General features: G+C 42.9%; 1 protein-coding gene across 1 annotated transcript in view; it reads left to right on the forward strand.

Annotated features, from left to right (window-relative positions):
• LOC135472389 (uncharacterized) overlaps window positions 1–25,356 on the forward strand; it is a 31,610-nt gene extending 6,254 nt beyond the window's left edge. Inside the window, 14 exon segments of the mRNA XM_064751868.1 lie at window positions 212–288; window positions 1,952–2,065; window positions 3,426–5,193; window positions 5,261–7,007; window positions 7,290–7,439; window positions 7,869–8,101; window positions 12,529–12,653; window positions 12,966–13,095; window positions 14,320–14,401; window positions 14,404–14,495; window positions 15,850–15,917; window positions 17,967–18,067; window positions 18,730–18,859; window positions 21,328–25,356. Coding sequence (XP_064607938.1) covers window positions 212–288; window positions 1,952–2,065; window positions 3,426–5,193; window positions 5,261–7,007; window positions 7,290–7,439; window positions 7,869–8,101; window positions 12,529–12,653; window positions 12,966–13,095; window positions 14,320–14,401; window positions 14,404–14,495; window positions 15,850–15,917; window positions 17,967–18,067; window positions 18,730–18,859; window positions 21,328–21,376 — 4,866 coding nt within the window. The 3' untranslated portion in view covers window positions 21,377–25,356.
• The last annotated feature ends 2,017 nt before the right edge of the window (window positions 25,357–27,373 follow it).

Genomic DNA, 27,373 nt, shown 5'->3' on the forward strand with positions numbered 1-27,373 from the left:
GGGGAAAACCCACAACCATCCGCAGGTTGAAGGCAGACCCTCCCATGTACCAAGCCAGTGTTAATGCATGAGGAAAAATAAATTATACAGCAGTCTTTTTAAGGATTTTTCATTGAAAGTTTCTTATGTTGGGTTATTGGGTCAAGGCTGCATATATAGAACTCAGTCTGAAATGACGACTATCTGTAATTTTATTTCTTTTCCATTCCAGGCAGTTAAATATGGATATAAAATAGAGTTGATGGAACCGCAGACCAAGTGGAAATACAAAGCTCGAGAGTTGTGCAAGTGAGAGAGAACTGTACACTGTACAAGCCATTTGTGATGTGTTCGTCTGATGCATAGATTGTACCTCCAGAATTACACATTCTATGCTACAAAGTAAAGGTGTAGCTTATGACGTACCCTTATGGTCTGCATCAACCCCCAGGGAAGGCAATGTTAAACAAAATGTTAGGAGTGGTATCTTAAAAAGTACTCCATGAATTGACCTGAAGTTTTATATATACATAAAGCACAAGGGGGGTGTTTTGTCGCTGATGCTCTATGCGCATATTAATTACTGTAAGTTACCAAAATGTTAGGGGTGGTATCTCAAGAAGTACAGCATGTATTGACCTGAAATTTTACATGCATCTGTGTGCATATTAATTACTGTTAATTACCAAATTCATAATTTCAGTACTTTATGTATTGAGCTGATTTTTTGCATTTATACTGTGAAGTACTAAGTTACCGCAAATTCCAGCAAATAAAATATCCAATATTGAATCATATACTACAGGTAGAAGTAATGATGAAGTGAAATCTTTGCCAGGTTGACGTGAGTTGTGCTAAGAAAACTCGACGAGTCAGCCAAATTTTATAAAAGCAGGGAAAGGAAATTATGGTTTAAATATATACAAACTCTGGTGCTAAGGTTTGGTGGGTATGAAACAAAGTGGGAGTTTATTCGTCTTCATTCTGACCAATCTTTGCTATACCCATAAAGTGAAAGAAAAAGTACATATTGGTATGTGCTGACTTCTAATGAATGTCGCTCTGATACACTCTATCCCATTGGCTGTGTCTCTCCTGTGGTCCAATGAGTGGGCTAACAAACTGTGAAGTGTGTACAACAACACAGTGGCCGTTTGACTGGTACGGCAGTGTTTGCTGTTTCTGACCTGCAGAGGTCAATAAAAACTGAAAACAGTGCAAAATTTCCCCTGTTACTTAATAAAGAATGAGTGACTGACACCGATAATGGTGAATTCATATGTTTTGCGTTGAACTGCTCAAAAGGTGACAGGTCTGTTTGACAGTTGTTTAAAAGTATATGTACTCATCAATGATTCAAAAAGAAGTGACACCTGTTTGAGCACTGCTCACGGTAGATGTGAAAGTAATCTTCTTACGTAGTGATAATCCATCCCCCATTGTTTTAATCTCTGATTCAGATCACGAGGATTAGTGACACCGCGGGAAACAAAGGAGGATTAAAGCCACCCATCATAATACCTGTTTGACATGCTTAAATAATTTTGGCCACATTATATCTTGGAAAATTTTAAGATTTTAAGATTTGTTCTTCATTACCCTCTTCAATACGTGAAAATTAATTCCCGCAAACATGCTTTTGGAGACAATCTGCGAAAATAAATTCCACCGAATAATAAGTGCTTTACAGTATGTCCCATAGAGGCGATCTCTAAGTTGCTAGAAGGCTACCCTGGAAAAGTAGCGAGCCACCTGGGAGAGAACCGCATGATATAAAATAGGAGCAGCTACATTTACCTGCTCAATTTTCTACAGAAGTTATAGGCTTCAGAGTAAACCAGTTGCTGGACAGATTTCAACTGGAATATCAAAAAATCATGCAGCACAGTTTTGACTTCAGAATTATAAAGTCACCCATTTCGATCCGTACATTGTCCTACTTTCTGTGATGTGAACATTGTATCTGTTTCAGGAGGAACAGCCACAATGTAGGTCTGGAAACTATACAGCACATGTTACAGCGATTTGAGTATCATGTCACTGTGGAGGACATCATGAACTGTACACAGACAGGTAAACAAAACAGGTGAGTCTTCTGGAACATGTTACAAAGCTTTGTTTATCATGTCACTGTGGAGGACATCATGAACTGTACACAGACAGGTAAACAAAACAGGTGAGTCTTCTGGAACATGTTACAAAGCTTTGTGTATCATGTCACTGTGGAGGACATCATGAACTGTACACAGACATGTAAACAAAACAGGTGAGTCTTCTAGAACATGTTACAAAGCTTTGTGTATCATGTCACTGTGGAGGACATCATGAACTGTACACAGACAGGTAAACAAAACAGGTGAGTCTTCTAGAACATGTTACAAAGCTTTGTGTATCATGTCACTGTGGAGGACATCATGAACTGTACACAGACAGGTAAACAATACAGGTGAGTCTTCTAGAACATGTTACAAAGCTTTGTGTATCATGTCACTGTGGAGGACACCATGAACTGTACATAGACATGTAAACAATACAGGTGAGTCTTGTACATTGCTAGGTGTGCTGAGGGCATCATTACACTCTAAGCCAGTCACTGATTTTTTTACGTGGCTTTCTGATGTTATTGGTCTTGAATGCAGTAAAGCAGCTATTGCGCCACAGCTTGGTACTTATTGCACATACTTCTACAAAGGCCATACAGTCCCTCAGTTGTCTCCCCTTAGCTCTTGCTTGATATTTTTAAAATACAATACTTGGAGAAAGTCTTGTTTGTGCTCTTGTATGTGAAATTGAGGATTTAATGACTACCTTTCCTTCTGTGCAGTACTGTTGGTAATTGATTGATAAATATCACGGTAAGAAGCGAACGTACATGTACATACAATTGTGAACACATGGCCGACCTTGGTGGAGATCATATAAAATACAATGTATGTAGTGAATGTTATACATGAAAAGTTTTTTGTTCATGTTGTGTTTAACTAGGCTGTAGGCTACATTCATTTAAAGTAATAAATAATACTCTCCATTTTCTATATTTTATGAAAAATATAATTTTGTTCTTCTTATTCATAACTGTGGATATTTATTTATTTATTTGATTGGTGTTTTACGCCATACTCAAGAATAGTCCTCTTATACAAAGGCAGCCAGCATTATGATGGGAGGAAACCAGGCTCAGCCCGGGTGAAACCCCTGACCATCCGCAGGTTGCTGACAGACTTTCCCACGTACAGCCAAGCCAGCATGAGCTGGACTCGAACTCACAGCGACCGCATTGGTGAGAGGCTCTTGGGTCATTACGCTGCGCTAGCGCACTGCCCAACTGTTCCACAGAGGCCCCATATAACTGGATAATTTACTTTTGATTCATCATTTAAGACAATCAACATAGTATAGTTTTATGACAAAAAGGGATATACAAAGCTTATTATATTTTGTTCTAGGTCTCAAAGGAAGGAAAGCAGAGAAAATAAAAATTTATCAGGAATATCAGGTGGTTACAAGTCTGGAGAGGGTGCCAAGTCCAGTAACAAAACACTAGTGGATCAGGGTGTGGTAGCGCAGTACCAAGGATTAAATTGGTTTGTTAACCCAGCTACACCCCCTAGTGGTGAACTTTACGTAGAAGGGGAGGACAGTCAGGAGAGAGCTCATTTTCCTGATGTGATTATAGAAAGTGAGGAGGAGATTGATATCAGTGGTGACGAATCAAACAGCGCGACACCGCCCAGAGAAGTTCTTCATGTTCACAGCAGCAACAGTAAGGAGTGTTTTGAATCAGATAGTAGCGATGAACAAGCCATTGCTTCAGGGTCTCTCAGTCAGAACTCTGCAGCAATTAGGACACAGAGAAGAAGGAGTAATAAGTTGTGCAGTTTTACTGCTGATGTGAAGGACAGAAGTTTTCATCTAGCCATGTTACCTGACAAGCCCCCAGTTATCCCCCTACCAAAGAGAGACAGCTCTGTGACAGATACAAAGCCCCCAGTTATCCCCCTGCCAAAGAGGGACAGATCTGTGACAGATACAAAGCCCCCAGTTATCCCCCTACCAAAGAGGGACAGATCTGTGACAGATACAAAGCCCCCAGTTATCCCCCTGCCAAAGAGGGACAGATCTGTGACAGATACAAAGCCCCCAGTTATCCCCCTACCAAAGAGGGACAGATCTGTGACAGATACAAAGCCCCCAGTTATCCCCCTGCCAAAGAGGGACAGATCTGTGACAGATACAAAGCCCCCAGTTATCCCCCTGCCAAAGAGGGACAGATCTGTGACAGATACAAAGCCCCCAGTTATCCCCCTGCCAAAGAGGGACAGATCTGTGACAGATACAAAGCCCCCAGTTATCCCCCTACCAAAGAGAGACAGCTCTGCGACAGAAACATATGGCAAACCGTCTCCAAATCACCCCACTAGCATAATTCCTGACCCTGGTGACAATGGAAACAACATGTCGCCAGAAGTGTCAAGTTCTGATGGTTTGGGTCAAGTAGCTGTGGATATTTTAACAAATGTGGCCTCAGAATTAGCCTTGATTATGTCTCCATCTGAAATTGATGTCATAGAAAACGAGTTCAAAGCCTTAATATATTGTGCACCACTTCCTGAGAGTGAAAAAGAGGTAGTTGAAAAACGACTAACAGAGACCGTTAAACTATGCAAGCTGCAGCACCAGGTCTCAACAGGAGTTGACCAGTCAGTGAGTAAACATGACCACTGTACAGCTAAATCAACAGCATACACAGATACTTTACTATACGAGCAAGAGGCAGAAACTCCGGAGGTTAAAGGGAACATTGTTGAAAGAGACTGCAGTTTTTGGGATGCCCCGGCTCCAAAACCACAACGTAGACCACGTGTACATTCCAGCTCAGAGGATTGCAAGTCTTACACTGGAGCAGAGATCCCACAGATGGGCCCTGACCTAGGGGCAATAGTCGGCCATGATACTGCAGACACCAGTCAGCTGTCCACTTCACAGGACCAGTCACACGGAGGGGATAACCTACAGGTGGGCCCTGACCTAGAGGCAGTAGTGGTCAGCGAAGCTGTGGATACCATTCAGCTGTCCACCTCAGAGGACCAGTCACATGGAGGGGATAACCTACAGGTGGGCCCTGACCTAGAGGCAGTAGTGGTCAGCGAAGCTGTGGATACCATTCAGCTGTCCACCTCAGAGGACCAGTCACATGGAGGGGATAACCTACAGGTGGGCCCTGACCTAGGGGCAGTAGTGGTCAGCGAAGCTGTAGATACCATTCAGCTGTCCACCTCAGAGGACCAGGTCACACGGAGGGGATAACCTACAGGTGGGCCCTGACCTAGGGGCAGTAGTGGTCAGCGAAGCTGTGGATACCATTCAGCTGTCCACCTCAGAGGACCAGTCACACGGAGGGGATAACCTACAGGTGGGCCCTGACCTAGAGGCAGTAGTGGTCAGCGAAGCTGTGGATACCATTCAGCTGTCCACCTCAGAGGACCAGTCATTAATGCCACAGGTAGGAGAGGAGACCCCACAGGTGGGTGCTGACACAGTAGTGGGCAGCGATGTGGCGGATAGCTCAGAGGACCCGTCATTAACACCCAAGGTAGGGAAAAGTACCACAAGAACTCAGCGGAGGTCTCGTAGGAAGCAGACCAGGAGGCCAACCTCTCCGCTGTTCGATAGAGCAGTGAAAGAGCGATTCTTGTCAAACACCTGGACCTTCCCAGTGTTTGACACCTGTAATTCTGACTCAAGCGAAGACTGTGGGGCAGCCACCAGGATGCGAGCTGAACCATTGATTAAGGTGACAGAAACTCCAACCAGAGTAGAGCAATTCTCCAACACTTGCCCCAGAGATTTCAACATTCTGCACTGTGTGAATGAGGGATACAAAGCGAGTGCCATCGAAGATGAGTTCAGGCTTCGCTCCGTCGGAGTAAGGGAGATAAATACGCAACACCTGGCTGAGGAGAACCCAGTGGAGCGATTCCTAGGACAGAGTCGTACTCTGGATCGCGGAACATCCACAGATGATCTGCAGGAGGAGATGAATGAGAAGTTTGGGCTGGAGTTTCTACACAGCTGTTTCAAGGATGTTCCCATGGAAGATTTGATGGATATTCTGGCCAGCTGTGCCAATGATGTTGGAGACGCTGTCAACATTTTGTTGGAGTGGGGCTATGATTACATTGCCTCACCTGACCAGCGTAAGAAAATAGCCTTAAATCGTCTCAAATCGCCTGATGACCACCCTGTGTGCATGCACTCTTTGTTGCCATTGGAGTCTGCACAGAAGATTACCCCTTTGTCGTTAACAGACCTGTGCTCACAGGTAGTAAAGGTGAGCAAATCGGTCAGTGACAGGTTCATAGAAGAACTACTGATATCTGGCAGTCAGAAGCGACTGGCCCTGGTGGAGAAGGTGACCATGCAGTGTGAGAGGTTGATGGGCAGTGAGGGTGAGGTGAACAGCCCGCATGATGTGTGGGTGAGGGAGGGCACAGTACTATGTGTGTACTCAGACTCAGATGACTCTGACATGGCATACAGCTCAGACAATGAAGAGTCTACCACAACTGAACAGGAAAGTGAAGGGCCTGTGAAAGGGCAGAGGAACTCGGGCCCTGTCGCACCTGTCACGCCTGTCACACCTGTCACACAGGCTCAGGTGTCAAAAATCAAAGCAACTCAGGGGCAGGTGAAAAATGTTGAGCCTGACACCCAAGATGAAAAAGAGCAGAACTGTGACATCAGTGAGCTGGACAGTGAAGTATGTGGCAGAGAGATGACAAACATTTCTGCTCTGCTGATGAGTACAGATGTCACGGAACCTAACGCGACTAGCCACAGTGATGTATCCCTGCCTGAGATTTCCTCTGGGCCAGCTAGAGCCTTAACACCAGAGCCTTCAGGAAAGGCTGATCCAGGCACACTGGGTAGCTCCAGTGGTGATGATGCAAGATGCGTTTCCTTGAATCTTTCAAGGCAAATTATCAAGACTTTGGAAGCAATTTTTGGACCAGTAAACTCAGGGCCAGGTAAGACATGATGTGTAATACAGTTTCTTGTAGCCCTCGTATTCATGTCTATTTGACAGATAAGACCTTTGTGAATGTGTATGATAGTTTAGATTTGGTACAAAGTCAGGAAATTGGTAGGAATGCATTTCAGGATGATATCACTAGTTTCCAGACAAAACAAAATTTTAATAAAATTTGTGCTTAAATTATATAAAACAAAATTAAACCATTGCTGGGGTAGGACTGTATTGACTAGTCAGTGCTGAAAATCCATTTCAATTGTTGAGTTTTGTTTTACAGATGGCGCTGCTATGAAATCTCTAGATGTAGATGTTGACTATAGGGTTGCCAGGGAGCTTCACAACTGTTTGAAAAATGTTTTCTCAAGAAGAGATGATAAAGTTGAAGACCTAAACACAAGTAATGCAGCTGTGCATCAGGTTGAGACAGGTAAGCACATGTATTGGGCGTGTCTAATTGTCAACCTGTATTTTGAGCACATTTGTACTGACATACTACATCCAGTTAGGGATGTTTTTCGCAAGGTTCCTTGTTTTCTTCACAGTTTTGCCTGCAATGAGTCAAATCTTGATAAAGTGAAATCAAGCAATTAGTGGATGAATCATTTACTTCAGGTATTAACCAATCCCCCGGTACCCTCATGCTTCAGCCTGGTTTACAACGTCCATGAATCTACCCACTGTCATAGGTTGGTATGGTCAAAGAATGCCATAGTCAGTGTTGGGATTAATCTGTCATTCAGTTAATCACTCCGTACACATTTGTTCCAGTCTGGTTTACAGGAATCTACCCTCTGTCACGTGGGTTGAAACATGGTGTAGTCGGTCAGTCATTCAGCCAGTACTCTTTGTCTTCCAGGTGATACACTTGCACTAGAGCAGACACGACCAGCCAAGAGTTTGCCTGGGGTAAGACGGGGGAAGAGAGCCCTAAATCTGCCCTCTTTGAGGACATCCCAGCGTATGGTGAGGAACCCCCATAAAGGACCTGTAGTACCCCTCAACCCATCCCCATGGTACTCTAGGGAACCTGTGAACTTCAGAGAGATCCTGGACGAAGAAACGGCCATTGAGCTGAGCAAAGAGGAACATGTAGGTTCATTACAACTCTTGCGTGAATTAACACTTGGCATCTGCCATTTTGTTTCTCCTACTGATTAGGCCAAGGCCTACTGACTAAGTAGTTAGCCAAGGAAAGCTGACTAAGTGGTTAACCAAGGACTCCTAAGTGGTTAACCAAGGACTACTGACTAAGTGATTAGCCAAGGATTACTGATTAAATGGTTAACCAAGGCCTACTGACTAAGTGGTTAGCCAAGGAAAGCTGACTAAGTGGTTAACCAAGGACTACTAAGTGGTTAACCAAGGACCACTGACTAAGTGGTTAGCCAAGGATTACTGATTAAGTGGTTAACCAAGGACTACTGACTAAGTTGTTAGCCAAGGCCTACTGACTGTGGTTAGCCAAGGAAAGCTGACTAAGTGGTTAACCAATTACTACTAAGTGGTTAACCAAGGACTACTGACTAATGGGTTAGCCAAGGATTACTGATTAAGTGGTTAACCAAGGAATACTAAGTGGTTAACGAAGGACCACTGACTAAGTGGTTATCCAAGGACTACTGACTAAGTGGTTACCCAGGGACTACTGACTAAGTTGTTAACGAAGGACTACTGACTAAGTGGTTAGCCAAGGACTACTGACTAAGTGGTTAGCCAAGGATTACTGACTAAGTGGTTACCCAAGGACTACTGACTAAGTGGTTAACCAAGGACTGCTGACTAAGTGGTTAACCAAGGCCTACTGACTAAGTGGTTAGCCAAGGACTACTGACTAAGTGATTAGCCAAGGATTACTGATTAAATGGTTAACCAAGGCCTACTGACTAAGTGGTTAGCCAAGGAAAGCTGACTGAGTGGTTAACCAAGGACTACTAAGTGGTTAACCAAGGACCACTGACTAAGTGGTTAGCCAAGGATTACTGATTAAGTGGTTAACCAAGGACTACTGACTAAGTGGTTAGCCAAGGCCTACTGACTGTGGTTAGCCAAGGAAAGCTGACTAAGTGGTTAACCAAGGACTACTAAGTGGTTAACCAAGGACTACTGACTAAGTGGATAGCCAAGGACTACTGACTAAGTGGTTACCCAGGGACTACTGACTAAGTTGTTAACGAAGGACTACTGACTAAGTGGTTAGCCAAGGACTACTAAGTGGTTAGCCAAGGACTACTGACTAAGTAGTTACCCAAGGACTACTGACTAAGTGGTTAACCAAGGACTGCTGACTAAGTGGTTAACCAAGGACTACTGACTAAGTGGTTAACCAAGGACTACTGCCTAAGTGGTTAGCCAAGGACTACTGACTAAGTGTTTAGCCAAGGACTACTGACTAAGTGGTTAGCCAAGGATTACTGACTGAGTGGTTAACCAAGGACTACTGACTAAGTGGTTAGCCAAGGACAAATGACTAAGTGGTTAGACAAGGACAGCTGACTACTGACTAAGTGGTTAGCCAAGGCCTACTGATTAAGTGGTTAACCAAGGACAGCTGCCTACTGACTAAGTGGTTAGCCAAGGACCACTGACTAAGTTGTTAACCAAGGACTACTGACCACTGACTAAGTGCTTAGCCAAGGACAACTAAGTGGTTAGCCAAGGAGATTATGTGCAGGAATAATATCTGTATTCACATATTCAGTTTTTAAGTTTAATTTTTTTTGATGCAGTCCTTTATTAAACAGTGATAAGAAAAAGCAGTTAGTGGGAGATTAGAAACATGAAAAAGATGGGGAAATTTTATCACAGATACATACATACTCAGAAAATGTGTATAGTGTCTAACATATAGTAACACCAAGGAGTAGATTACATTTGGCTTTGAACATGTTGAACTGAGTAAAGGTGGTAAATATTGGGTCAACAGAAATAAGCTGTGCTCTAATTATTGGCTGGTCCACTCTCACCAGTACATGTACCTAACTAGATGGAAGAACTGGATTTATGTCAGGGTCAGCTCACAGTGTTTTTTTTAGGGATGTAAGGATTATTATCCCAGTAATGGGGCCCACATTCTGCACACATGTATCCCTCACTGACCTGTTATCCCAGTAACAGGGCACACATTCTGCACACATGTAACCCTCACTGACCTATTATCCCAGTCGCAGGGCCCACATTCTGCACACATGTATCCCTCACTGACCTGTTACCCCAGTAACAGGGCACACATTCTGCACACATGTAACCCTCACTGACTTACTATCCCAGTAGCAGGGCCCACATTCTGCACACATGTAACCCTCACTGACCTATTATCCCAGTCGCAGGGCCCACATTCTGCACACATGTAACCCTCACTGACCTATTATCCCAGTCGCAGGGCCCACATTCTGCACACATGTAACCCTCACTGACTTATTATCCCAGTAGCAGGGCCCACATTCTGCACACATGTAACCCTCACTGACCTATTATCCCAGTCGCAGGGCCCACATTCTGCACACATGTAACCCTCACTGACTTATTATCCCAGTCGCAGGGCCCACATTCTGCACACATGTAACCCTCACTGACTTATTATCCCAGTAGCAGGGCACACATTCTGCACACATGTAACCCTCACTGAGCTATTATCTCAGTCGCAGGGCACACATTCTGCACACATGTATTTCTCACTGACCTGTTATCCCAGTAGGGGGGCCCACATTCTGCACACATGTAACCCTCACTGACCTATTATCCCAGTAACGGGGCCCACATTCTGCACACATGCATCCCTCACTGACCTATTATCCCAGTGACGGGGCACACATTCTGCACACATGTAACCCTCACTGACCTATTATCCCAGTCGCAGGGCCCACATTCTGCACACATGTAACCCTTACTGACGCATTATCCCAGTAACGGGGCACACATTCTGCATCCATGTATCCCTCACTGACCTGTTATCCCAGTGACGGGGCACACATTCTGCACACATATATCCCTCACTGACTTATTATCCCAGTAGCAGGGCACACATTCTGCACACATGTATCCCTCACTGACCTATTATCCCAGTCGCAGGGCCCACATTCTGCACACATGTAACCCTCACTGACCTGTTATCCCAGTCGCAGGGCCCACATTCTGCACACATGTATCCCTCACTGACCTGTTACCCCAGTAACAGGGCACACATTCTGCACACATGTAACCCTCACTGACTTACTATCCCAGTAGCAGGGCCCACATTCTGCACACATGTAACCCTCACTGACCTATTATCCCAGTCGCAGGGCCCACATTCTGCACACATGTAACCCTCACTGACCTATTATCCCAGTCGCAGGGCCCACATTCTGCACACATGTATCCCTCACTGACCTGTTACCCCAGTAACAGGGCACACATTCTGCACACATGTAACCCTCACTGACTTATTATCCCAGTAGCAGGGCACACATTCTGCACACATGTAACCCTCACTGAGCTAGTATCTCAGTCGCAGGGCACACATTCTGCACACATGTATTTCTCACTGACCTGTTATCCCAGTAGGGGGGCCCACATTCTGCACACATGTAACCCTCACTGACCTATTATCCCAGTAACGGGGCCTACATTCTGCACACATGCATCCCTCACTGACCTATTATCCCAGTGACGGGGCACACATTCTGCACACATGTAACCCTCACTGACCTATTATCCCAGTCGCAGGGCCCACATTCTGCACACATGTAACCCTCACTGACCTATTATCCCAGTCGCAGGGCCCACATTTTGCACACATGTAACCCTCACTGACTTATTATCCCAGTCGCAGGGCCCACATTCTGCACACATGTAACCCTCACTGACCTATTATCCCAGTCGCAGGGCCCACATTCTGCACACATGTAACCTCACTGACCTATTATCCCAGTCGCAGGGCCCACATTCTGCACACATGTAACCCTCACTGACTTATTATCCCAGTAGCAGAGCACACATTCTGCACACATGTAACCCTCACTGAGCTATTATCTCAGTCGCAGGGCACACATTCTGCACACATGTATTTCTCACTGACCTATTATCCCAGTAGGGGGGCCCACATTCTGCACACATGTAACCCTCACTGACCTATTATCCCAGTAACGGGGCCCACATTCTGCACACATGCATCCCTCACTGACCTGTTATCCCAGTGACGGGGCACACATTCTGCACACATGTAACCCTCACTGACCTATTATCCCAGTAACGGGGCACACATTCTGCATACATGTATCCCTCACTGACCTGTTATCCCAGTGACGGGGCACACATTCTGCATACATGTATCCCTCACTGACTTATTATCCCAGTAGCAGGGCACACATTCTGCACACATGCATCCCTCACTGACCTGTTATCCCAGTAACGGGGCACACATTCTGCACACATGTAACCCTCACTGACCTATTATCCCAGTCGCAGGGCACACATTCTACACATATGTAAAACTCACTGACTAGAACTCCAGTTTTTGTTTTTTTCACGTGTTGCAGTTGAAATTGTTGGAGTCAACAGGAGACACAGCGGCCCTTTCCACGCGATTAAAACGGCAGAAACTTCAGAATATGTTTCCTGGGGTCAACAATGCCATGATTGATGAGTTCTTTGAAGCAAATCGGTAATCGTAACATACAATCATTTGTGAAAACATGACATTTCTAACATTGTTATCAGCCTTTTTGGAAGAGACTAGTTAAAAAGATAACTAACAAAAAAACACTACAGTAGTAGAAAATTAGGTTGCTGAAAAATGTAGTGGGTTGATTCAGACAAAGGGTGAAAAGTGTAACACGGTACCATTGAAAACTAACTTGGGTACCATTCAAAACTGGCTAGCTACGTTTCTGTTCTAGAATTAAAAAAAAATGTACAGAATGTGCCGTGGAAACAGTGGTTGTGGAGTTTGGATGGCTTATCCTTCACTTTTTAGGTTTTCCCTAGAGGAGAGTCGTTTAGCACTACAGTCTGTGTTGGGGACGACTGCTGCACCACAAACCGTCCTGTCTGCAGAGTTGGCAGATCACAGAGATCACAGCATACTGGATCTCCAGCCCAAAAAGGTAGCAACTCAAACATACAGTGATCAGTATTACATAATTGCTTCACAGATTTATTTTCAGTCTTAATGCTGCTTCTGTACTTTGGGACATTGACCAGTGTAGTGTACAGCTTTGTGAAATGGAGCTCCTGTGAGCCAGCCTACGTGTAATACTATGTTGTTGTTGTATCACACATGTATGTGAGATCATTGACTTGCTCTGTGGAGAATGGGAACCTCGGGAAACACTCAATACATGGACGTGGATTCCGTTTGATAACATTCCTTCCAAAGTTCCTCATAATGATGACAGTACAAGGTTACAGTACAAACTGATACTTTGTAACATTGTAGACAATACATTACAATCAACTTCTTGCTATCGTGTGTGTTTATTAATAGTCATATTTCGTCAGCTCAGGATACTTCAATAATGATGATGTCGAGGCAACATCGAGTACATCTGAAACCTTTTAGACCTCTGTTTTGATACCGCAGCTTCACTATTATCACTGAACCCCTGTACAACAGTGAGTCTAGAGGCAACATCGAGTACATCTGAAACCTTTTAGACCTCTGTTTTGATACCGCAGCTTCACTATTATCACTGAACCCCTGTACAGCAGTGAGTCTAGAGGCAACATCGAGTACATCTGAAACCTTTTAGACCTCTGTTTTGATATTGCAGCTTCACTATTATCACTGAACCCCTGTACAGCAGTGAGTCTAGAGGCAACATCGAGTACATCTGAAACCTTTTAGACCTCTGTTTTGATATTGCAGCTTCACTATTATCACTGAACCCCTGTACAGCAGTGAGTCTAGAGGCAACATCGAGTACATCTGAACCTTTTAGACCTCTGTTTGATACCGCAGCTTCACTATTATCACTGAACCCCTGTACAGCAGTGAGTCTAGAGGCAACATCGAGTACATCTGAAACCTTTTAGACCTCTGTTTTGATACCGCAGCTTCACTATTATCACTGAACCCCTGTACAGCAGTGAGTCTAGAGGCAACATCAGGTACATCTGAAACCTTTTAGACCTCTGTTTTGATACTGCAGCTTCACTATTATCACTGAACCTCTGTACCCCTGTACAGCAGTGAGTCTAAAGCAGTGCAGAATTCAACACACCTTGTTGAGTTTGCCAGAAGACAGAAGACGCTGTATCTGCATGTAGCAGGCTTACACTGCTAATTAGTTTTCACTGTATACAAGGAATTGTTGTTCTATGTTGGCCAGTCCTTGCCGCTGATTGTGACCTCGGAGCCTGCCCCAGAACTGGAGTACGGCCTTGATTACCAGGATTTCCGTGCTGAAGCATCACTCATCACAAGCTCAGACAGGAATGCTTCCAGAAGGCTCAAGACGCCTACAGGAGAGGCATGAAAGACGTTGCTTCATTCTATTCACAAGAGGTTAGCAAAATTTCTGTAGAAAGTCAAACTGCATTCTTCATCCTCATCCTAATTGCTGTGCAGGCTGGTCATGTGCCCAGTGGTGTTTAGGCATGTGGGAAAAAAATGTGGCCTCAGACGTGGCCCCCAGTCAGTAGATTTCCAGCTGAATTTAGCTATGTAGTACATTTTTATGACCAGCTGTTAGTCCACTTGGAAAATAGCACATTTACCAAAACACCTGTCATAAGACAAAAATTTAACTTCATATATACTTTTAGACTGGAATTTTTGTACACCAGATTGATTCTTGACTAAAGAGACTGGCAGGTTTTTACAATGTTACAGTGTTGTACGTATCCCCAACTGGTGGCCTGTGCCATTACTGTTTGTTGGCCAGGTGTAAGGTACATGTACTACTCCAGTTCCCCACTGGTGGCCTGTGCCATTACTGTTTATGGCCAGGTGCAAGGTACATGTACTACTGCAGTCTCCCACTGGTGGCCTGTGCCATTGTTGTTTGTTGGTGTGGTGCAAGGTACATGTACTACTGCAGTCTCCCACTGGTGGCCTGTGCCATTGATGTTTTTTGGCCAGGTGCAAGGTACATGTACTACTGCAGTCTGCCCACTGGTGGCCTGTGTGTTGCTGTTTGTTGGCCAGGTGCAAGGTACATGTACTACTGCAGTCCCCCACTGGTGGCCTGTGTGTTTGCTGTTTGTTGGCCAGGTGCAAGGTACATGTACTACTGCAGTCCCCCACTGGTGACCTGTGCCATTGTTGTTTGTTGGCCAGGTGCAAGGTACATGTACTACTGCAGTCTCCCACTGGTGGCCTGTGTCATTGCTGTTTGTTGGCCAGGTGCAAGGTACATGTACTTCTGCAGTCCCCCACTGGTGACCTGTGCCATTGTTATTTGTTGGCCAGGTGCAAGGTATATGTACTACTGCTATGTAAAATGAACCTATGGTTATATACTGTAAATCTTTAAGTCTTCTAAAGCTCTTTTTTCTGTGGAATTTATGCCTACAATTTGTTTGTGTGACTGAAAATGCAAGCTTCATAAACTATGCAAATTATTCTCTACACCCCATAGTTTTTCTCAAAATGTTCGAAGTATTGGTCACAGAGGTGGTTGAAAAGGTTCAAGAATTAGGGTATTTGGTATTTTCGCTTGTCCGCTTTGGCCAAGATTTAGTGATGATTTAATACAGCCTGTGATATTGGTTAAGTTGAGGTACATTTTTTGAAATATTTAATGTTTGTTATGCTGGGAATCACTGTTAGGTATGATAAAGTTATGTGAACATTTAGAATCATGATAGACTTTGTGTACATCATGGACTAATACACCCTCCTTTTCTTCTGAATCCAGGGACATCTTCACAGTGAGAAATTAAGAGAGGCAAATGGTAGAGCTTCACAAAGGATTCTTTCATACAGGTGCTTAATACAGTTATGTTGTATTATTATTCTCCTGTTCTTAATTCCTGAAGATGGCCTGTGTGGTCATTCTAGGCGTGTGTAAAAATCATATTGTTGCATCCTCGAATAGCACCCATTAATAATATTGTATCAACAGCATGGAAAATCGGTATTGAGGCCTGTTGTTGCTGTTGTCATCAATGTGTAGTCAAATTTGTGTGTCATTTATCTCCAACTATGGTGACAGTGGTAGAAGAGAAGTGCTTTGGAGTATAAATGAAAGCACTTGACAAGTCAGTAAATAAATTGCCATGCTAAATCCTTGTTACCATTCAGTATGTCTGGGTTTTTTACTGACCTGGTAGTAAGCTATCTTTATAGTGTATGGGCTATTGCTGACCTGATAGTAAAGCTGTCTTTATGGTGTATATCTGGGCTATTGCTGACCTGGTAGTAAGCTACCTTTGTAGTGTATGTCTGAGCTATTGCTGACCTGGTAGTAAGCTACCTTTGTAGTGTAATATCTGGGTTAATTGCTGACCGTGGTAGTAAGCTACGTTTACAGTGTATTTCTGGGCTATTGCTGACCTTATAGTAAGCTACCTTTGTAGTGTATGTCTGGGCTATTACTGAAATGGTAGTAAGCTACCTTTATAGTGTATGTCTGGGCTATTGCTGACCTGGTAGTAAGCTACCTTTAGAGTGTATGTCTGGGCTATTGCTGACCTGGTAGTAAGCTACCTTTACAGTGTATATCTGGGCTATTGCTGACCTGGTAGTAAGTTACCTTTGTAGTGTATGTCTGGGCTATTGATGACCTGGTAGTAAGCTGTCTTTACAGTGTATATCTGGGCTATTGCTGACCTGGTAGTAAGTTACCTTTGTAGTGTATGTCTGAGCTATTGATGACCTGGTAGTAAGCTACCTTTACAGTGTATGTCTGGGCTATTGCTGACCTGGTACTAAGCTGCCTTTATAGTGTATATCTGGGCTATTGCTGACCTGGTAGTAAGTTACCTTTGTAGTGTATGTCTGGGCTATTGATGACCTGGTAGTAAGCTGTCTTTACAGTGTATATCTGGGCTATTGCTGACCTGATAGTAAGCCACATTTACGGTGTATGTCTGGGCTATTGCTGACCTGGTAGTAAGCTACCTTTACAGTGTATGTCTGGGCTATTGCTGACCTGATAGTAAGCTGTCTTTATAGTGTATGTCTGGGCTATTGCTGACCTGATAGTAAGCTATCTTTACAGTGTATGTCTGGGCTATTGCTGACCTGGTAGTAAGCTACATTTACAGTGTATGTCTGGGCTATTGCTGATCTGATAGTAAGCTACCTTTGCAGTGTATGTCTGGGCTATTGCTGATCTGATAGTAAGCTACCTTTACAGTGTATGTCTGAGCTATTGCTGACCTGATAGTAAGCTACCTTTGTAGTGTATGTCTGGGCTATTGCTGACCTGATAGTAAGCTACCTTTACAGTGTATGTCTGGGCTATTGCTGACCTGATAGTAAGCTACCTTTGTAGTGTATGTCTGGGCTATTGCTGACCTGATAGTAAGCTACCTTTACAGTGTATGTCTGGGCTATTGCTGACCTGATAGTAAGCTACGTTTACAGTGTATGTCTGGGCTATTGCTGACCTTGTAGTAAGCTACCTTTACAGTGTATGTCTGGGCTGTTGCTGATCTGATAGTAAGCTACCTTTGTAGTGTGTGTCTGGGCTATTGCTGATCTGATAGTAAGCTACCTTTGTAGTGTATGTCTGGGCTATTGCTGACCTGGTAGTAAGCTACCTTTGTAGTGTATGTCTGGGCTATTGATGACCTGGTAGTAAGCTACCTTTACAGTGTATGTCTGGGCTATTGCTGATCTGATAGTAAGCTACCTTTGTAGTGTATGTCTGGGCTACTGCTGACCTGGTAGTAAGCTACCTTTGTAGTGTATGTCTGGGCTATTGCTGACGTGGTAGTAAGCTACCTTTGTAGTGTATGTCTGGGCTATTGCTGACCTGGTAGTAAGCTACCTTTGTAGTGTATGTCTGGGCTATTGCTGTTGTTACAGAAATGCTGACTTGAACAATGCCACCACCATTGACCTGCATGGCCTACACCCTACTGAGGCTGTCCGGCATCTCGCTCATATTTTAAAGGAACGACAGCACGGTGAGAATCGAGATGGCCATATTATTTTAGTATACCGATAGGCAGTTTGTTAACAGTAACCATTTTGTAACAGTAACACTCACAAGCCTGCATCACTGATCAGCCGATCTATTACATATCTTCAGCAGTTCTTCTAACAGCAGAACAGTAACACTCATCTTCAGCATGGCATGAATGATCAAGATTTACATAACACACCTTATTGCCATCTTCAACAACATCATCTGGGATAATTGCCAGAACATTTTCACATCTTCAGTGTGACAGGAGTAATCAACAGAACAATTACACATCTTCATTATGACAGGAGTAATCAACAGAACACATCTTCAGTATGTCAGGAGTAATCAGTAGATAAATTACAGATCTTCATTATGACAGGAGTAGTCAACAGAACAGTTACACATCTTCAGTGTGACAGGAGTAATCAGTAGATAAATTACAGATCTTCATTATGACAGGAGTAATCAACAGAACACATCTTCAGTTTGTTGGGAGTAATCAATAGATAAATTACAGATCTTCATTATGACAGGAGTAATCAACAGAACAATTACACATCTTCAGTATGGTAGGAATAATCAAGCAATCAAATACACATCTCATTATGATAGGTATGATAAAACAGTAATATGTCAGTCTCCAATCTTTCTGTGTTCTAGACCTGCGGCAGACTTCGGGCCGTCAGCGATGTCACCTGACTGTCATCACGGGGAGAGGCACCCACAGTCGAGGAGGTCGTGCCAAACTGTATCCTGCCATTGTTGACTTTCTGACCAAGAGCAGTTACAAGTGAGCCATACCTTTCATCACCTGTGACATTGACTTTTATAGATTCTATCATAGTCTAACTGGCAAATTCGACAAAAGCTGCCATATGTTTTCTGTCAGCCTTGTTTCCTCTTGCCCTTGTTTTCTGATGACTTGGTTCCCTCCTGTCGCCCTGGTTTCCTCCTGTCGCCCTGTTTTCCTCTTGCCCTGGTTTCTTCGTGTTGCCCTGGTTTCCAGTCACCTTTGTTTACTTCTGTCACCCTTGTTTCCTCATGTTGCCCTTGTTTCATCCTGTTTTCCTTCCGTCACCCTTGTTTCCTCATGTCGCCCTTGTTTCCTATCACCCTTGTTTCCTCCTGTTGCCCTGGTTTCCGCCTGTCACTGTGATTTCCTGTCACCCTTGTTTCCTCCTGTCGCCCTGGTTTCAAATCACCCTTGTTTCCTCATGTCACCCTGATTTCCTCTTGTCAACTGGTTTCCTGTCACCTTTGTTTCCTCTTGTTGCCCATGTTTCCTCTTGTTGCCCTTGTTTCCTCTTGTCGCCCTTGTTTCTTCCTGTCGCCCTGGTTCCTGTCTCCCTTGTTTCTTCATGTTGCCCTTGTTTCCCATCACCCTTGTTTCCTCCTGTTGTCCTGATTTCCTCCTGTCTCCTTGGTTTCCTCCTGTCACCCTGATTTCCCATCACCCTTGTTTCCTTCTGTCACCCTGGTTTCCTCCTATGCCTTGGTTTCCTCCTGTCGCCCTGGTTTCATGTCAACCTTGTTTCCTCCTGTTGTCCTGGTTTCCTCCTGTCACCCTGGTTTCCCGTCAACCTTGTTTCCTCCTGTCACCCTGGTTTCATCCTGTTGCCCTGGTTTCCATTCACTCTTGTTTCCTCCTGTCACCCTGGTTTCCTCCTGTCGCCTTGGTTTCCTGTCACCCTTGTTTCCTCCCATTGCCCTGGTTTCCTGTCGCCCTTGTTTATTGTGTAAGGATGAGTAGTAGTAAGTAAGTTTGATTCAATGCCACTACAGTTTTTGAACATTCGACACAGATTTGTTGTCATTCAGACAGATTTATCTGTATTTAGCATGACTGGCTGGTGTTTGTTGGAGCTACAGTTGCATGTGTAGCAATCATATATTGTCACAAATGTTTTCAGTTTGCATTTATCCCTGTATGTTATCAGAGAGAATCATGGTATTTAGCTGAGTGACAAAGTACAAATATGCATGGTTTGGTCATCTTACTGCGTGTATCATCTCTGTCAGTATCGGTGCTCACAAATAGTAAAACATTGTGTGACCTTCACTGGCTCCACTGTGTAAAGGGTGGATAAGGAGGGCAACTATCAATGTAGGAGAGCGGCCTTTGAGATTGCAGGTTGACATCCTGTAGCTTTAAGTCAGAAATGTAATGAGGCTTGCCATAAACCTCACCAACTTTATGCCAGGAAGAAACAAATGAGTGAATAATGACACATCTTGCTGCAAAAACAGAAAAAGTTTAGTTAAGGAGTGTCTTAGCCTAATATAATAAAAGGCTTACACCGTAGAGAGTAAAACCAGAGCAGTGATGACAGTGTGATGCTTTGCAAATACTCACATGCACATGTGTTACCTGTGAAGCCTGGCCACTTGTCAATTTACCACAGTTGTTACCACATGGAAGCATCATGGAATAATAATAGTAAGAAGAACTTAATTACACAAGACCTATTGATCTTAAAGCTACATTAGGACATCTTCCTTGATCAGTCTCCAGCGTGAAAAGAATAGATCAGCAATTGACATAGAACTTTTCTAGGTAGACCAAGTGGTACAGTATACAAATACATGTATGTCGTTGTCCTCTTGAAAGCCATTGGTTTTAACCAGTTTTCGCCATAGTATTCTTACTCCTTACAGTGCATTCATTGCTATCTACAATCATTTTACATCACAGCTAAACACAGCAAATTTGGCACAGAAATCTTGAACAAAGCTGAGGTCACCGGGGGTGATGAGGCAGGAAGATGTCAGAATCTGTCTCAACCTTTGTTTCTAATAATACTTCATACATGTGCATTCTCTTTATATAAAGTAGCACAGCATGAATTAACCAAAGTTTGAAACAATTCTTATTGAATGCTGATTAAATGTGCAAGGACCCAAGGCTAAGCGTAAACAAGCCTACGTGTGTCTAACAGGAAGGTCAAACTTGTCTGTTGGTGACAGTGATGTTAAGCCTAGCGTAGTGGGTGGCACGTGCGCAGTAAGGAGTATGTATATTATGGCCTGACATTTTGCCAGTGTGGTGTTAAACACTAATCATTCATTCCTTCATTAGGCCACCTTGATGACGGCAAGTGCCAAATACATAGATCTGGACTGGTGTAATAACTCATTTTTATTTAAAACCAGGGTAATTTATAAATATACAAACTTAGGTTTACATAATATTTCAAGTAATATATAAATTCATTGAGTATTGTGTGAAATATCTATAAATTAATATGTTATTGTTTTCAGCTGGAACCCCCAGGCCTTTGGAGTAGTTCAGATTGTGTTGAGGGGATGAAAGATCACATTGATGGTCTACTACAGCAGTCATAAGTCACGAGTGGATAAGTGAGCTCACTGATTATGGTATAGTTTGATGTTGTGGGATGGGAGTGATGGTAGTGTCATCACTGAGTTATGGGAGACAGCTGTACAATATCATGATGAAGTGAGCTTGATGTTGTGGGATGGGAGTGATGGTAGTGTCATCACTGAGTTATGGTAGACAGCTGTACAATATCATGATGAATTGAGCTTGATGTTGTGGGATGGGAGTGATGGTAGTGTCATCACTGAGTTATGGTAGACAGCTGTACAATATCATGATGAATTGAGCTTGATGTTGTGGGATGGGAGTGATGGTAGTGTCATCACTGAGTTATGGTAGACAGCTGTACAGCTGTCCTATATCATGGAGTGAGAAGTGAGTTTGATGTTGTGAGATGGGAGTGATGGCAGACAGCTGTTGTATGGTGAAGTGAGTTTGATGTTGTGTGGTGAGAATCCCAGGGAGGAACAACTATTGCAACCATAGGAGGTCATGGTTCAATCAGATCATGTATGAAAGGAAAGATGGAAAGTCCTATTGAAATGTATTGCTCAACTCAGAGAAATATATCAATTATTTTATGAAAAATCATTTTATGTGACAATGTTCAGGTAAAGTACTACTCTTGTTAAAAGCATGGGCTTTCATGGCAATTGTTTGGTTTTAAAAGGGAGAATTTGTGCTTTGAAAAGGAGAAAAATAGATCAAGTTTTGAATATTCACAGTTGAATTTTGTTTCCCCTCCCTTTTTCTCATATTTTCCGCGTCAGGTCACTGAAGTGGTCTGATATTTGTTGTGGTCTTGAGTATTGTGATATTCTAAAGTTCAGATTTGTTTTCATTTTATAATTAGTTTTACTTTTGTGTGCTTGAGTGTTACTCCATCTGGTAGGTAGGGATTTTGAGTGTTACTCCATCTGGCAGGTTAGGGATTTTATGTGTGGGTGTTACTCCATCTGACGGGTAAGGGATTTTGTGTTTGAGCGTTACTCCATCTGATAGGTTAGGGATTTTGTGTGTTACCCCATCTGGCTGGTTAGGGATTTTAAGTGCTACTCCATCTGACAGGTTAGGGATTTTGTGTGTTTGTTACTCCATCTGCCAGGTTAGGGATTCTGTGTTTGAGTGTTACTCCATCTGGCAGGTTAAGAATTTTGAGTGCTACTCCATCTGACTGGTTAGGGATTTTGTGTTTGGGTGTTACTCCATCTGACGGGTTAGGGATTTTGTGTTTGAGTGGTACTCCATCTGACAGGTTAGGGATTTTGTGTTAGTGTTACTCAATCTGACAGGTTATGGATTTTCTGTGTTCGAGTGTTACTCCATCTGACAGGTTATGGATTTTGTGTGTTTAAGTGTTACCCCATCTGACAGGTTAGGGATTTTGTGTGTTTGAGTGTTACTCTGTCTGACAGGTTAGGGATTTTGTGTGTTTGAGTGTTACTCCATTTGACAGGTTAGGGATTTTGAGTGTTACTCCATTTGACAGGTTAGGGATTTTGAGCGCAACTCCATCTGACAGGTTAGGGATTTTGTATGTTTGAGTGTTACTCCATCTGGCTGGTTGGGGATTTTGAGTGTCACTCCATGTAACAGGTTAGGGATTTTGTGTGAGTGCTACTCCATCTGACAGGTTAGGGATTTTGTATGGTTGAGTGTTACTCCGTCTGGCAGGTTGGGGATTTTGAGTGTTACTCCATCTAACAGGTTAGGGATTTTGTGTGAGTGTTACTCCATCTGACAGGTTAGGGATTTTGTGTTTGAGCGTAACTCCATCTGACAGGTTAGGGATTTTGTGTTTGAGCGTATCTCCATCTGACAGGTTAGGGATTTCGTGTTTGAGCGTAACTCCATCTGACAGGTTGGGGATTTTGTATATTTGAGTGTTTTGAATATTCACAGCTGAATTTTGTTTCTCCACCTTTTTTCTCATATTGTCCACATCAAGTCACTGGTCTTATATTTTTTGTGGTCTTGAGTATTGTGATATTCTAAAGTTCAGATTTGTTTTCATTTTATAATTAGTTTTACTTTTGTGTGCTTGAGTGTTACTCCATCTGGTAGGTAGGGATTTTGAGTGTTACTCCATCTGGTAGGTAGGGATTTTGAGTGTTACTCCATCTGGCAGGTTATGGATTTTAACAGCTATGAGTTGATGATTTTATATGACTGGTTGGTTATCTGTGTTGAAATAATGTACGATCATGATATTCATGAAATACTTATGAGTGCACCTTGAAAAGTGGAAGTTGTCCATTCAGTTTAAGATCACCTTTCTTCTGTACAGCTGTCCTATATCATGGAGTGAGAAGTGAGTTTGATGTTGTGGGATGGGAGTGATGGCAGACAGCTGTTGTATGGTGAAGTGAGTTTGATGTTGTGTGGTGAGAATCCCAGGGAGGAACAACTATTGCAACCATAGGAGGTCATGGTTCAATCAGATCATGTATGAAAGGAAAGATGGAAAGTCCTACTGAAATGTATTGCTCAACTCAGAGAAATATATCAATTATTTTATGAAAAATCATTTTATGTGACAATGTTCAGGTAAAGTACTACTCTTGTTAAAAGCATGGGCATGGGTAGGTAGGGATTTTGAGTGTTACTCCATCTGGCAGGTTATGGATTTTAACAGCTATGAGTTGATGATTTTATATGACTGGTGTTTGGTTATCTGTGTTGAAATAATGTACGATCATGATATTCATGAAATACTTATGAGTGCACCTTGAAAAGTGGAAGTTGTCCATTCAGTTTAAGATCACCTTTCTTCATCGCTTTGTTCATTATATTTTCCAATCATGTAAAGGTTTTTACATATAAAAGTATATTTTTGTTGGAACATTGACGAATGGTACTATGATACTTATATTTTTGTGGTCCACATTAAGGAATTGTTATACAAACATATTAGACTGCGGAAATGTTTTGCCTAACCAGACAGTGTTTATTAAGCTGTTATTATTCATCTGTTATCCAATGATGTGTACAGACTCAGGTACGAGGGTTTAGTTTATAACTATTTCTATTCTGATGAATCACAACTTATAAATGCATACTGCAAATATGCATTGGTGAGTCATTTTTGTGTTGGTCTTGCCAGTTATATATCTCCTTGTTATTATACCAGACCAGTGTATTTTAGTGCCGCAGTTGCTCCCAACTCATGTTTTTTAACACGTACTCGTAATGCAGTTGGCTTTTAGTTGTGTTTCACGATTGTGCCTAACTTATGTGCTTCTTGCTATGATAGTACAGTTGTGGGTCACTTAGGTGGTGCTTTAATTTTATATTTCTCCCACTTGTGCCTAGTTACAATTCTCCCACTTGTGCCTAGTTACAATTCTCCCACTTGTTCCTAGTTACAATTCTCCCATTGGTGCCTAGTTACAATTCTCCCACTCGTGCCTAGTTACAATTCTCCCACTCGTGCCTAGTTACAATTCTCCCACTCGTGCCTAGTTACAATTCTCCCACTTGTGCCTAGTTACAATTCTCCCACTCGTGCCGAGTTACAAGCAGCAACACACCTTATTAATGGATCCACAGGTTGAACATTAGTATCTTTTCACTGCTTACACCAAAATATGATTCTGTAGTTATTTAGGATAATTTCAAAATAAAAGAAATCAAAATGTATGTGTTATGTATCCAACTGTTACTGTGATAAGTTTTTATATAATATTTTAGAAAAGGAAGGAAAACTTAGTTGAAAGTATATGTTTGGAGCAAAAAGTGACAAATGAAGCTCATGCTTCAACTCTGTTGGTTTTATTTTAATGTACATTTTATGATCTCCTATTTTTACCAGATTTTGATGATAAAACTGAATTTTGTGTTGTATATATGGCAAAACATCGACAAAATCATAGAGGGTTCTAATAATACACACTTGTAAATAGGTGTTGACTGACGTTGTTTCAAATCTAATAAAGAGATTAATAAATTCACCGAATTATTTTTCTGTTCCTCGTGTAACAAGCGTTACAGATTGGCGCTTTGTTGTCTTCCAGATGTAAAGATAAGTGTTGGGGAACTGAAATGTGTTCGCCTGCCTCTCGTGGCGGATAACTCCAAAACGTCTTCAACTGAATGTACTGATATACACGTACCCCTTATTTACACGACTCCTGCCTGCCGTGGTGGATAACTCCAAAAGGTCGTGATTAAGATACTTTACCGATATGCCCCGTCAATAGGTCACGCATGCATCATGCATGTACCTGTTCTACAAAGTCAGGAACCCTAAGCTAAGCGTTTATACATTGGCGGCGAAACTCTTCACAATAATGATGGAAGTTACGTCGGGCGCAGCTTGCGACTGCTTCTTAAAACAGGTCTGTGGGACACGTTTGAGAAAAGACTAGCAAACGATGCCTTGGGTAACTTCCATGACAACATGGAATAAGGACTCCCTTAGCACTTCCGTTTCTCGGGAATTCACAAAATAAAATATACATTTTCAGACACCACCCGCATTGTGCCCGAAAGGGGCTGTCTTGCGAGAATGAACGAGACGGAAGCGCCATCTGACGACAAGGGAGTGAACCAGCCAAATGAACGCCAAGGTTTACCTGGCCACAGACCCCCATTAATTTTCCATCAGCGACAATGTTAACGTTTAGCGCTGTTTAGCTCAGCCCCAACCATTCTGTGGCCAATAAGCTTTGGTGCACACCTGGCCCAGCCCGTGAGGAAGAAGCCAATAAAATCTTGACATTGGTTGACCGTCAAAATCTGGACATTTCTATGCCGGCAGCTGAGAGGGGCACTATGGCTTGACCGCAAATTGTTGGCACCATGGCTTGCCCAGCAACGCCAAGGGGACGTCACCCGCAGCCTCATCACCACCTGCCTCCTTGTGTCCTCTCGCCCAGCATTTCAAACTTTCATCATTAAAACTCATACCTGCCGAAAGCTGAGACAATTTCCATCATATTGATACCAAGCATTCACCTGTAAACCAAAAAAACGGCAGGCTGGCAGCGACAAAAGACTTTACACTCTAAAATACACAGAATTACTGTAATGTCTGAAAATGTTTTTATTTTGTGAATTTGTGTGGTTGTCATGGATCCTTTTTGATTCCGCGAGACTCAGAACAGAATATTTGATTATGGGGACCACTCGGTTGACATCGATTTACGCTAGGGAAGAAGATGCGTGTGAAGATGCGGTAAATGTTGGGGGGGGGGGGGCAAGATTCCTAGCCAAACAGGCGAGGGTCCAGGGGCCGCCAAGGCCCCGGAAGCTGTCAAGGAGCTATATCGCCGTAGAGACGATTTGCCGTATTATAGATATGCCAGTTGAGGTGTTATTGACTATTTAAGCCAGCTTGAAAAAATTGAAATAGACTTTTAGCTCAATTGTTGACGCTTTTGCCTGGAGAACCACAGGTCAACAAAGAACATTGTAACAATTTATCCAGAATTCAACATTAAATTTGTGCATGTCGGAGAAAGGTTGGTTTAGACTGACTAATACAAGCATTTAACTCGTATGGCGGAGAATCGGTGGAAAGAAACATCCATCTATTCACTGGGCCTTGGTGGTAAACTTGCCGGCCTATTCACGCTGGCTTGCTTGCAATTCTGGGTCATCCCTTTCTCGTCAATAAATATAGGCATATTATCAGAATAACTTTGTGGAACATAGGCCAATAGGCCCTATGTCTTGAGATTGTATATGTAGACGATGCATACATTTTTTTTTATTCTTTAACTGCCGTTTGTATTTGATTCAAAACAATAATCATAGTAAAAAAAAAACGTTCAAAAAACGTCAACTGGGCTATAGAGATTGCGCGCCCTATGTACAGGCCGACGCTTTTACCCATTATTCATTGTTACTGATTTTTGGGAAGTCTCGGCTATCTGAAAAGCATAAGAGAAAGAATTACATTTTTATAGAAACATATGTAAAATTCATTCAAAGAGGAACCCTGCCCCCATTTGACTCCCAAAACGC

The sequence above is a fragment of the Liolophura sinensis genome, chromosome 8 (assembly GCF_032854445.1).
Source record: "Liolophura sinensis isolate JHLJ2023 chromosome 8, CUHK_Ljap_v2, whole genome shotgun sequence".
NCBI classification, from domain to species: domain Eukaryota; kingdom Metazoa; phylum Mollusca; class Polyplacophora; order Chitonida; family Chitonidae; genus Liolophura; species Liolophura sinensis.